The sequence below is a fragment of the Eptesicus fuscus genome, chromosome 13 (genome assembly GCF_027574615.1).
Source record: "Eptesicus fuscus isolate TK198812 chromosome 13, DD_ASM_mEF_20220401, whole genome shotgun sequence".
NCBI classification, from domain to species: Eukaryota; Metazoa; Chordata; class Mammalia; order Chiroptera; family Vespertilionidae; genus Eptesicus; species Eptesicus fuscus.
The window spans coordinates 68,973,559-68,986,488 of record NC_072485.1 but is presented as its reverse complement, the minus strand read 5'-3'; the positions used below and the strand labels follow the sequence as shown (position 1 = coordinate 68,986,488).

Sequence of the window (12,930 nt, the reverse complement as noted above, 5' to 3'; positions counted from 1 at the left end):
TAACAACTGCTGGCAAGGATATGAAGAAACTGTAACCCTCCTACACTCCTGGTGGGAATGGAACATGGTGCAGCCACTGTGGAAAGCAGTCTGGCAGTTTCTCAAACAGTCCAGCATAGAGTCCCAGCAAGTCCACTCCTAGGTACGTACTTGAAAGAACTGACAAACAGATAAACAAATACGTGGATAGGAGTGTACACAGCAGCACTATCCACAATAACCAAAAGGTAGAATCAACCCATGTCCATCAACAAAACGAGGTCTCTCCATACAATGGGATATCATTCAGCTACAAAAAGAAAATACTAATACCTACTACCACATGGATGAACCTTGGAAACATTATGCTAAGTGAAAAAAAGCCAGACACTAAAGGTTACATGTTTTATAATTCCAATGATGTGCAATGTCCAGAATGGGCAGAGCCATTCAGACAGAAAACAGACTGGTGGTTGCCGGGGCCTGGGGGAGGCGAGAGGAATGGAAGTGTCTTCAGGGGTGATGACAATGCCTTAGATCTAGATGGAGGTGCTGGCTGCACAACAGTGTGATGTGCTAAATGCCACTGATTTGTATACTTTAAAAATAGTTCATTTTGTGTGCAGTTTGGCTCAATTTTTTTAAAAAGCTTTGAAAATAACAGTAACTTTAATATCATCAGTACATAGGTCAGTGGCCCTCATCTGTGTGCATATTTATGTGCTGTTGAGTGGTTCTGATTCCTGGCAACCCTAAGAATGAGAGATGGCCATACTGCCCTGTCCTCGCAGCGCTGCTCAGCATCTAGATATGAGATAGATTGACTCCATGAAAGAAGCCATAGACACAATCTCATATTTGGACTTCCTCCTTTCCTGTTGCCTTCCATTTTTCCAACATTATTGTCTTTTCCTAACAATTCTGCCTTCTCATGATATGCCTGAAGTATTAATACCCCTCACATAGGCATTAATAAATGTTTGATGCACGAATGAGTGAACTTGTCCATAGTCTACAATGCCCTGCTTGCTCAGGCCCCTGCCCACTTATTTAGCCTCATCATACACCAGCTTCCCCTTGCTCTCTGCTCTTCAGGTGCACTGGCCTTTCCCTAGACCCTCTTAAGTGCTAGGCTTTATCCTGCCACAGGGCCTTTGCATAGGCTCCTTCCTCTCTCTGAAGTCCCTCACACTCCACCCCATTGACCTGGTTAACTTCTCCAGCTCCAGCTCTCAGCTTGGCCACCACTCTCTCCAGGAAGCCTTTCCCTGACCTTGACTGGGTCAATTCCATCTCACACTCTCACAGCATCACACATTTTCATTTTTTGTGCTCTTCTTCTATGAACTCTGGTCGCCCCCAATACACCCTAAGTTTCATGAGGACTAAGAAAGGGTCACTGTGTCATTGAGGAGAGGGCAGTTCCACACCCCCAAGCACAGTTCTGACACATCATATATGCTCAATAAACATAACTGAGGGGAGAAGAAGGAAGATAGCTACCCTTTTCTTCTGTTTTCTTAGAAATCTATAAACATTATTTCTTATGGAGTGGGTTAAGGGGGCCCTTTGTATGAATAAGCATGTTGACTGTGACATAAACATACAGAATTCCTTAGTTTTTAAAGCCTGTCTCTGTGAAGCTATTCTTCTCCATCCTCCAAGCAGGGTTTCCCAGCACGTGTTAGTAAGAAATAAGCTCCAGAGGCAGTGAACACAGTTGCACTCACGTGGAAGTGGGAGATGAACTGTTACTGGTTACTGGGAGGTTGTCGGTCAAATAGCGTGGACAGTACAGGGATCACCTCTGCTCACTGTGATTTGTCCTGCTGGTCCCAGACTCTGGATGTTCAGTTGCTCTTTATTTTTTTCCTTCTGGGTCTGCTGCTTCCGCACCCCTCTGGCCTCTCCCTTTCCTTCTGACGTTGCCTTAAGCACCCCCTCCCCTCCCCCCCCGATTTCTTTTTTAGGTGTTTTTTCCACGGTGGTCTAACGGCCTCTCTATTCCTTCCTGCACCACAGGTGCTTGATGGTAACCTGGACCAGTATCTGAGCATCTGCATGTTTCCGAGGATGCAGCAATGTTTTCTGCTGGCGTTAACAAAGGGTGCTTGCGAAGCATCAATCCCATGAAGAGACAGCCACACACCTGAGTTATCTGTACACTGTGCCAGAGGAGAAACTGGGAAGGGAAGATGTGATAGGGATTAATGGACATGATGTAGGGGCTGCATTGTGTTTCCAAGAGCCTCGTGTTTCCAGTGGGTATGTGCTCATTTCCTTGAAATAATCTATGCTAATTTCTTGATGAAAAATTCATACTGTCTTCCATGTTGCTAAGCAACCAGCCCAAACATGTCTACTATATAAATGTCTCTGGGAGGCCCTGGGTTGCACCCAGTGCCTGAAGCCTGGTGGGCGTAAGAGGCAGCAAAGCAAATCCAAAGCTTTTGGGAAAGGTTTCTGAAGCTCATGGGGATACAATTAATATGGTTCAAGTGCTTAGTACAGTGCCGGGCACATAAAAAGAACTCAATAAATGTGAGCTATACTATCACTACTTTGTAGTTCTCTATGGAAATGGGACCTATTTCTTGTTTGTTTGTTTCTATGAACAGAAGACTACTGGCCAGAAGACCAGCTGAGGAATGAATCCTTTTTAAAGGGTAAGATTCCATGGAGGTGAGACCTCACAGCAGCCCAGAGTCAAGTCAGTTCCAGGAGTGGGGTTTGCAATTCATGGAGCCTCCTGTGATACCTGAGGTGCAGGGGAGGCCTCAGCAGAGCAGCCAACCAGAACTGGCGAAAGTTCTACTTTGGGCGGAAGGTGGGATGCCCATTTCCATGGCCCCCGTACCTCCCAGGAACACGTTTCCTGGCAATTGCTGGCTTCATTGTCTCCCCACTTATCAGAAAGAACATATGCCTGTCTTCATTGCTGTATCACAGTGCTTAGCATTAACCTTTAATGCTCATTAACTTTTAATGAATGAACTTATTATTAGCTAATGAAATGCAGCATCTGGGCTCTGGTCCATCCTCACACTGACGAGTAGGAGTTCAGACAAGTGGTCCGAATGTTGCTCCAATGGTTTAAGGAAGCAGAGAATAGGCGGGGGGGTTGATAGAGCCACACGCATGGCCGTGAGGCCCCATCCCCGGGAGGAGCAGCGGAAAGCAGCCAGGCCAGGGATGTAGTGTGCAACTAACCACAAAAAGGAGGGCCACGGCTCCGGATTATGGCCCCAAAGTCCTCCTGGTAATAAAAATATTGGTTGATAGGAAATTAATGTTCACAAACATTATGTCACAATATGACGAAATTTAACAAATGCTATACTGAAGTGTAACTCGCTAGAGAGAAGTACAATCATAAAGGTAGAGCCGTTCTTTCATAAAGTGAACACACTCCTGCGTAACCAGTTCCTGGGTCAAGAGGCGGAGCTTATAAACAAATGCCCAGAAGCACTCTCCCATCCCCAGGCATGACCAGCCCCCAATAACAGCACCGTGAATCAATTGGCTTGATTTCAAGTCTTGTGGAAACGGAAACTTAAAAATATGCACTCCTTGGTGTCTTCCCTCTCTTATTTGGTGGGTGTCACAATATGATGATGGTTTAAGTCAAATACGTTGAAGAGTTATCATGTGCCTAGCCTCACACTAGACAGTGTCAGGGATACAACAAAAATGAAAGATGCACTCCCTGATTTTGGAGAAAATATACATAGTATATTGTTTAATACAAATTTAGCACTTACTTAAATTATTTCACAAAAACCTGGAAGCAATCTATTAGTGTTTGCTGCAATATGAATGCTTGTGTCCCCCTAAAATTCATATGTTGAAACCTAACCTCCATGTGGTGAAGAGGTGGGGCCTTTAGGAGGTAACTAGGTCTTGAGGGTGGAGCCCTCAGAAATGGGATTAGTGTCCTCATAAACGCAGCTTAAGAGAGCTCCCTTGCCCCTTCCGCCAAATGAGGTTACAGTGAAAAGTCCAGAAAGCAGGCTCTCACCCAACACTAAATTTGAAAAAGCTTTGATCTTGGACCTCCCAGCCTCCAGAACTGTGAGGAAATCAATTTATGTTGCTTATAAGCCACCCAGTCTGTGGTCTTTTGTTTGAGCGGCCCAAACGGACTCACATAGTATTCCATCCAAAGCCACTTCAGTCTTCCCTACTCCGCAGGAAGGGAAGTAGGATTTCAGTTGGTAGTAATCGGCAGTGGGGGATGGTAGAGGTTGATAGAAACGGCCTGGGGAGGCTGCGGAGGGGCCCGGCAGCCTGAATACAGCCTCTGACCACATGATAGCTTCCATGTGACAGCACCAAGGTCAGCCTGGGGACCTCTGCCACACATGTGAGAAGATCCACCGAAGGGTACAAGGTAAGCACTGTGTCGGGAGAAACACTGACGCGGAAACGGAAGCTTTCTGAAAACTTCAGAACCCAACTCCCGCTACGTGCTGGGTGTCCAGGATAGTGAGCAGCAGGAAAAGGGCAGTTCTCCCCGCTCGCTCTTTAGTGATTTAGGTCAGCCCAAAAGAGGGCTACCTCTGAAAGGACCCAGAGATGCGGTGAGTCCAGACAAGGGTGAAAAGGAAATTCTGGGAGAAGGAACCAACGAGTCTGGCTGCCTCTCTCTGACAGCTTCAGAAGCAGCAGCGAAGGGAAGATGATCACAGCACACACACACACACACACACACACACACACACACTCACACACACACACCCTGTTCTGCCTCTCTGCTCTGTCTCCTTGCTCAAGCTGACCCATCACATCACTGCACAATAACCAAGCTTTGGAAGCTGGGCTGACCACAGAGGGGGAGTTCCTTCCGGACCCCGAGAGGGTGTCGTAGTGACACTGAATTCCTGAGCCTCCCAACAGACTGCCCGTGGTGAGGCTGAGGGATTGTCTGAGGAGGCAGAATAAAGGGTCCAGAATGGGTATTTCAGAAAAGCAAAGAACCACTGACGCTGGCTGAAGGCATGAAAGGCGATGTATGACCCACCGTCTCCCACCTCCTCAGCAGGACGCTGGCCCGCTTTTCATCTGTGGATTCCTTCGGCTGCCTGGGAACACTTCTTCCAAATGTTTGAAAAAGCTGAATATAAAAGATATGAGGCTACAGAGGGACATCTGATAACATCAATTTGTGAAACAGTTCTATGTGTGCCTCCTTATTCATTCAGTAAGTAATAGGATCAAGCAGGAGATTTAATAAGTACCATGATTTAGAATTAGGCATGCGCATAGTGACACTGTGAAGTCTCTGCAGCAGCCACGGTGTGCTCTGAAGCTGTCTGCGGTCTCCTGGGGGACGAAGTCACTGATACTGTTAATACTCCCGTGCTATGTTGTTTATATTCCTACTTACAGGAAATGCTAGCTTTCAGTTAGAGGCTAGTGAAAATAACGATGTAAGGTTTTCCTCTCCAAGACCCCGAGCCCTTTAAATTCTATCACAGACCCCTTGGGAGGGGGTGGGAAGGAAGGTCTAGGGACCTGAGGTTAAGAACTCCTGGAGAACCTCCAATTTCTTTTCATCATCACTACAAACTGCAGCTTCATCCAACCACTCCGGGCCTGACATCAGATTCCCAGGCATGGCCTGCAAATCCAAGGACATTTTCTAGCAAGCACAACCAGTGACTATGGAGAGAGACATGGCAGTCACCCCGTATCTTTCACACATCCCAGTCCTCAGTGACTATGGGAATCTAGAACCTTCTTCCCAGCCCCATGCCCTCTCTTCAAAGAACATCCTCAGAAAGCCTTCCCCAACCCCTCCCCGCTTGTCAACATGTGCCATGCCCACTACCCTGCTGTCACCTGCCACCCCAACACCACCTCCGTCGTTTCCTTTGAAATGTCAACTGTGCTGTCTTTTGTCTGTTTACTCTATCTGGGTCATGGCTGACTCAGCCTGAGCACAATGGCAGGCAAACTAACACTGAACTCTCAGCGTCACCACATTCACACCCCAAGGTTCAGCCCCAGCTTGCCCCAATCCTTGTCACGTGGGAGGGAACCAGGTGAGGGGATGTGGATGGATGGGTCTCCTGTACCCACCAATGTTTCATGCGCCCCTGCTGAGCTGGCACCGGTTAGCAAAGGCCCGGTGCCTGCATGCACGTGGAGGGAAATCACTCAGACAATATCCCACAGGGGCTGGACACTGAGATGCATTTATTTGTCAACAGTTTCCTATTGGGCACCTACTGGGTTCCAGGTACGGAGTAGGTGCTGGAAAGAAACATGTAAGTAAGCAGATATGAAAGGTCGCATCCAATTGTCACAAGTGCTATAAAAGAATGTGGACGGGACATGGGCAATAGGGTAGTGGGGGGGGGGTGCTTTATTACGTGTGGCAGTAGATAGAGTCCTCCCTGAGAACGTAAAATTTGAACAGAAAGAGACTTAACCCTTTGCACTCGCTTGCTTTTTTCTCGAGCTGCTACCGATGCTAACCGTGTCGAGTCACACTCGACATCCGAGTGCAAAAGGTTAAGGAGAACATGGAGCCATCTGTGTGGAAAGCCAGAGGGAAACTGGAGGGGTTGGTGCCTTTAAGAGGGATCACAACTCCAGACTGCCCATGCAAGGAGGAGCTGGCATGGGTTTGGCTGGTGAGGTAGCTGCCAGATCAAGCTAAGGGAGTGGCGTGGAATGCTAACAGCATAGACTCCAGAATCCGGCTCTTAAACTTCTCTAGCTGTGTGACCTTGGGGAAGTCACTTACCCTATCTGAGCCTTAGCTTCCTCATCTTTAAACTGGGATCAACACCTATGTCCCTCATTGAGTTGCCAAATGCCTTAAGTGGAAAGCGCTTAGAACAGTGCCCAGTGCACAGTACGTGCCCTGCAAGGGGCTGCTCTGAGGTGCTCCACACTCGGTGAGCAGCGGTGGGGGATTGACAGCTGGGAGAGGAACGCTCTGTTTGTCTTTCACAGATTATTGGCCATTGTGTGGGTCATCAATAAGATGGAAGAGCTGGAAGGGATCCCAGGGCTCATTCACTCCAACCCCTTCCCCGTGGTCCTCTCTGAGAAGGGGAGGGGTTGTGCCTGCAGAGCCACCACGGCGAAAGGCGGAAGAATGGCTGCCCTTTAGGGCGCTGGGCCGGAGAGAAGGTTGAGAGGCAGCAGGCCACAACTCCTGGAGGAGGGCACATCAACCCCCGCTCCCCGCTTCCCCAGGAGGGAGCTCACTCCTGCCACTTCCAGGTGATTTCCACGCTCACACCCGCTGCCCAGCTGGCTTCTATTCCTGCCAGTGTCAGTGTCCCTTTGATTGGAACGTCAGTGCCTCAAGGACAGCAGCCATTTCCTCCTACTCCCACTACAGTGACTGACACAGGCCCCACGCAACTACGACTCAGAGCTTTTGAATAATTGATGGGAAGGAAAGTGGAATTGTAGCATGGTAGTGCCACTCCTGGACTCTAAGCTCTATAAGGAATCCAAGGGCCCTGGAAGTCCGTAAGTCATGGCCCTGCCCAGGCCAGCCTTCCTCAAACACTCCAGCCAGCCAGGCTCTCCTCCGATCCCCAGAGGACATTTTGCTCTCCCACCTTGGGATGCATTCCGGGGTTCACAGCCTATGCTGGAGCCTCCTTCCAAACCAGGGCCCTGGTGCCACACTGGTCAGTGGGGACCCCACTTATTTCCTGCCCAAAGGGCCTCTGGAGACAAGCCAGTGCAGAGGATAAAAGCCCTCCTGTCTCCAGGGACATCTTCAGATACATCTGGAGGGCGGGGGGGGGGGGGGGGGGGGGGGGTGCAACAGCAAGCCCCTCTGGCTGGGCTGGAGCTGAGGGCTGCTGGGTGAAGCCAGAATCCTCAGCCCTCTCCACATTCGCATTCCTGGTCCAGCTGACCCCTCTGCAGCCGCACCCCTCGCCCCCACCTGTGCAGCAGCCCCTCCCCTCGGGTTTGGGGTGATTTCCCTTCTCAGCTTCCCTTCCCTTCTCAGCGAGTGCTCTCCCTACACCAGCCCATGACCCCCCCTTCCCCCACCTTCTCTTCCCTCTCACTGTCCCCTTCCTCCTCTCCCCAGTTCAGCAAGCTCCTCATTCTCCACATTTCCTCTGTCTCCATCCCACCTTCCCACAGCCCCTCCCATCTTCCCCTCCACGCACATCCCCCACCCAGACTCCCTCTCCTCGCTCCTCCCGCCCCCACGCTCCCCTCCAAGCCCCCCACATCCCACTCCCAGCCCCAATTTCTATCCAAGTCCCCTTCCCCACTCCTTCCCATTCCCTCCCCCTTAGCCCTGGCTGTCCCCATTCCTCTCCCCGTCCCCCAGGTCCAAGTCTCTCACCGCCTAATTACAAGCCCCTGCCCACCCCAGCCCGGCTTCGGCCCCTCAGCCAGGTCCCCCTGCCCCCGCTCCCTGCCCCGCGCTGTGGCGCAAAGCAGAACCGCGACGCCGGCTCCCGCACCCCAGGTCCCTGCCGCTGCCCCGCCGAGACCCCGCCTCTCCCGGGGAGGCCCAGGCGCCGCCCGCTCACCTGTTGGGCGGGCTGGAGTACGCCGGGTCTCGCCTTCTCCGGGTCGGGGTCCCTGTCCCGCGGCAGCACCCCCTTCTTGGGGTGCATGTGCCGGCACAGGCAGGTGACCCCGCACAGAGCGAGGATGCTGGTGGCCGTGCCCAGCGTGGCGCCCAGCGCGATCACGGGCACCGACAGCACCATGGTGCCCGCTCCCGGCGCGGGCTCAGTCCGCCGCGCACCCGTCCAGGCCGGCCCGGCCCGCCGCCCACCGCCCGCCGCCAGGCAGCTCGGGCTCCGGCGCCAGCAGCTCTCCTGCCACCGGAGGGGCGGGGAGGGCGGGCGGCTGCGAGGACGTCAGAGGAGGGGCCAGCTGAGCCCTCCGTGGCGCCCGCACTCAGCACCGCGTTGACGCGAGCACCCTTCCCGCCAACACGTGACCGGACCCCCCACCCCAACAGCCGGAGCCTCCAAGTGGCAGGAAGCTGAGGATGGGCTCAGGCCTTTCCTGGCGCCTGAAGCGTGAAGACATTGTGCCCGAGAAGGGCGCAGTCACACTGCTGCGGGTGAGAACCGCGCTCCCACGCGTCCCTGGCTCCTCCTGGGTGGGTGCCTCGGGCCCTCTGTTCACTCTCTGGTGAGGACACAAGCACCCAGAGCTGGAGGCCCCCCGTCTCAGGAACTTGAATTTGCCAGAGGCAAGCGGCGGGTGGGAGGCATTGGTTCAGTGGTCGGCAAACTGCGGCTCGCGAGGGCCCCCATTGAGTGTGGCTCTTCCACAAAATACCACGGCCTGGGCGAGTCTATTTGGAAGAAGTGGCGTTAGAAGAAGTTTAAGTTTAAAAACTTGGCTCTCAAAAGAAATTTCAATCCTTGTACTGTTGATATTTGGCTCTGTTGACTAATGAGTTTGCCGACCACTGGCTTCTGGTGAAGGTGATTGGCCTGATTCTAGGAACACCTGCATCTCCTTTAGCACCGAACCAACTGGCAATTCACCTTTGTTATCTAATGTGATCAGCAGGTCTTCTCAAGTCCACTTACTGATGAGGAGACTGAGGCTCAGAGGGGAGGTGGGGCAGCTAGAAAAATCCGGTCCTCCTGAACCTAAACTCAGGTTTGCGGGTTCAAGTCCACCCCTTACCCTCAGAGGAAGGATTTGTCTCAGAAGGACAAGGCACATCAAGTGCAGCAGCCAGGAGTCCACACTTGAGCGGAGGGGGAGATAAAAGCAGGATGCTTTATGGGGAGATTAGAACTCTGGGCATGAGGAGGATTGTCTTAGACCCCAGGACAGCGATGTGCTGTGCGGTGTTTTTCATTATGTGGAGTGGCTGATTCCGCAAGTCTTTTTGCAGTGAGTGGCTGAGATCTGGGCGTGCTGGGCACGTGTGAGAAGGCAACACCATCCACAATAGGGCTCTCAATTTCCCACGAAGCTGACGACTCCCCAAACTGATAGCTCCAGCCAGACCTTTCCGGCTGAGCGGCAGCAGTGACCACCACCTGGTGCCTCCCGGTGCTCCAGGGACCTACCCCTGCCTAATAAACCACTGCCAGGGTTAGGGGTGCAGACCCCCCCCCACACACACAGTTAAAAATCCTCATGTAACATTTGACTCCCCCAAAACTTTACTCCCTAATAGCCTACTATGGACTGGAAGCCTTACCATTCACATAAACAATCAACACGTATTTTGTATGTTACATGTACTATGTACGACACTCTTACAATAAAGTCAGCTAGAAAAAATAAAATGTTACTAAGAAAATCATAAGGAAGAGAAAGTACATTTATTGAAAAACATACACATGTATGTGGACCCACGCAGTTCAGCAGTCTAAACTCATGTTGTTCAAGGGGCCACTGTATTTTGTTTCTTCTCATGATTTTGTGGGCTGACTGGGATCAGCTGGGCGGTTTTCCTGCTGCTCATGGTGTCTTCTTGGGCTGCAGTCCGCTGGGCTGGCATGTCCAAGATGGCAGACCACGTGGGGAGCACTGGTGCTGACTGCCGCGGAGCACAACTGGGCCGTGGGCCGTCGCACTCTGATTCTCGTCCACGTGGCTAGAGCTTCTAACAGTGTGTCAGCCAGGTTCCAAGTGGAAGCAGGGGCGGCCAGTTCTCTTGAGGTTTGTGTTCAGAAGTTCTAGAACATGGTTTCTTTGGTCAAAGCAATAGTCTCCCTCTAATCCTTTCCCTACAGGACATCTTAAAAAGGAATTTTCTGAAATGCAAAGCTCACACTGTCACTCACATATAAGCCATCGGAAATTCTCCAGAGATAAACTCAAGAGCCTCCAGTTAGATCCAAAGCCCTTTGTGACGTGGTCCCTGCCAATCCCTTCTGACTCCCCTCTGCACACTTCCCAGCATGCCCTTGAGCCCTAACCACTCCCAGGGACTGGGGTTTCATTCAGTGAATTAGTGTCTTTAGAGCCAGCCATGGGTGCATACAGCAGGCACTCAGTAACTGCTATAAGGATGAATGACTCACATGATCATCTCATGCAAGACTTCCAGTGAGTTGGAAGGAGTCCCATTTGCTAAATAGCTCCATTTGATTAAATTGATTCTTCCAAGTATTTATTTTGTGCCTGCTGTATGCCAGGCACACTTGCCTACTGAGCTGCATTTGCTGCCAACTGTGAAGCCAAAGCGCCTCAGTCCCTGGTGGTGGACTTAGCATTTTCTCTCATAAGAGCTTCCCCGGGAGGTTTTCTTGGCTCCTGGGCCTGGCAATGCAAAGTGTTCTGGGGGAATAAGAGGTTTAATTAATGTTGTCAGTCCAGATCTCCCATGCCTGAGCTGATCCTCTGGGAGACCTCAGTGCCATGTAGCAGGATCCAGGGTGGGGGTGAGGGGAAGGATAAAGAGCACTTAATATCAGACATTGTCTGATAGGGATCAGACAGCTGTCATGTGGTCCGTTGTTACTATGGTTACTAGGATGACAGTGACTATCAGTGCCCTTCATCTTTAACAGGAAGAGGGACCCCAGCCCAAGAAGAGCAGCTTGCCTTTTGCCTCTTTCACACACAGTGAACCCATGGCAGGGCTAAGGCAGACCTCAGGACGTTTGAACCCAGTTAAGTCATCAGGACTCTAGGTCACCTTGGCTACATCAGAGATGCAATTTTTTGCCTCTTGGTTATTGAAATTCAGGCAGTAGCTCTTAATGACAGCTCTCTAAGAAAAGGCATCAGGGGGTCCCTTTGAAAAACTAGGTTATCTTTATTGAGAAAGGCGGTTGACAGAATCAGCCACGTGGAACAGTTGAGCCAGTCTAAGGAGGAGGCCTGAAAATAATTGGAAATGCTGGGGCCACCAGACTACAAGGGCAGACAGGGCAGAAAGATTGGGGAACCTTCTGATAAAATGTCACCATTGTTATTTAGATCAATAATTTACTTATTGGATGATTAAATAAACTGAGTAGTCACTCTGAATTTCCAAGATATTAAAATACATTTATCTGAGGAAAGTGTTTCAAATATACAAGGTTCTCTTATTTAGCAAACATTTATATCTGCCTGCATATTATGCTAGTCAGGAAGGGGAAAAAAAATACACAAGCAGAACTGAATTTTGACATGGGGAGGATTTCAGAGACCACTTTCATTTTACCAATAGGGAAACAGGCCCAGAGAGATTGTGGCTTGCCAAAGGATAGGAGTGAATGGTAGAGCTGGGAATGTCTTGTAGGTCAGGGTAGATTGCGTTCTGCTGCAGTAACAACCTCAAACTCTCAGGGATTAACTCAGTAAAAAGTGTATCTTGCTCCTATCACAGTTTAAGGAGGGTCTGGGACTCCCGTGGGCATCCCATCTTATCTCAGGAATCTGGACTTCTGCTGTCTTGTGTCCCCTCTCCTCCCTGCCATGCAAATTGAAGAGAGAGCACATTGAGGACCTCTTGTGCCATGGCTGCAAACAGAGTTCATAGTTAACACCCCATCGCATTGGTCAGAATTTGGTAACAAAACAAATCTAACAAAAGAAACCGGGAAATACAGAGAAACATGAGCAAAAGCAGCCTCTGCCTCAGAAGCCAACGCTGAGGACTTCTTGCCTAGTGCACGTTTCTAACTCATCCATGAAGTCAACAAGGTTTCTCAGTTTCTCCCATGTACGAAGCACTGTGCTGAGTGAAGCAAACATTGTGAGCAAAACCAGGCATGATCCCTCTCGTCATGCAGTTTACATTCCCGTGGAGAAGATGGGCAGTAATCATTCATCACACTAATACATGTGACATTACAACTGTGATACTAGCCAAGAAGAACAGGTTCAGGGCTGGGATTTAACCTCTTCTGACACCAAGGAAGGCTTCCCAGAGGAGGTAGCAGTTGGACTGGGGTTGAAGAGAATAACATTAACTCAGCAAAGAAGAAAAAAAGAGTATCCCAGGCCAAGATGTAGTATGTGCACAGACCCCGTGGTGGCACT

The 12,930-nt window shown here is 50.6% G+C and overlaps 1 protein-coding gene across 1 annotated transcript in view; it reads right to left on the bottom strand.

The window, feature by feature from the left end:
• SYT13 (synaptotagmin 13) overlaps nucleotides 1–8,684 on the bottom strand; it is a 31,448-nt gene extending 22,764 nt beyond the window's left edge. The window contains exon 1 of the mRNA XM_008146777.3: nucleotides 8,502–8,684. Coding sequence (XP_008144999.2) covers nucleotides 8,502–8,684 — 183 coding nt within the window. The remainder of the gene's footprint in view (nucleotides 1–8,501) is intronic.
• Nucleotides 8,685–12,930: the final 4,246 nt, after the last annotated feature.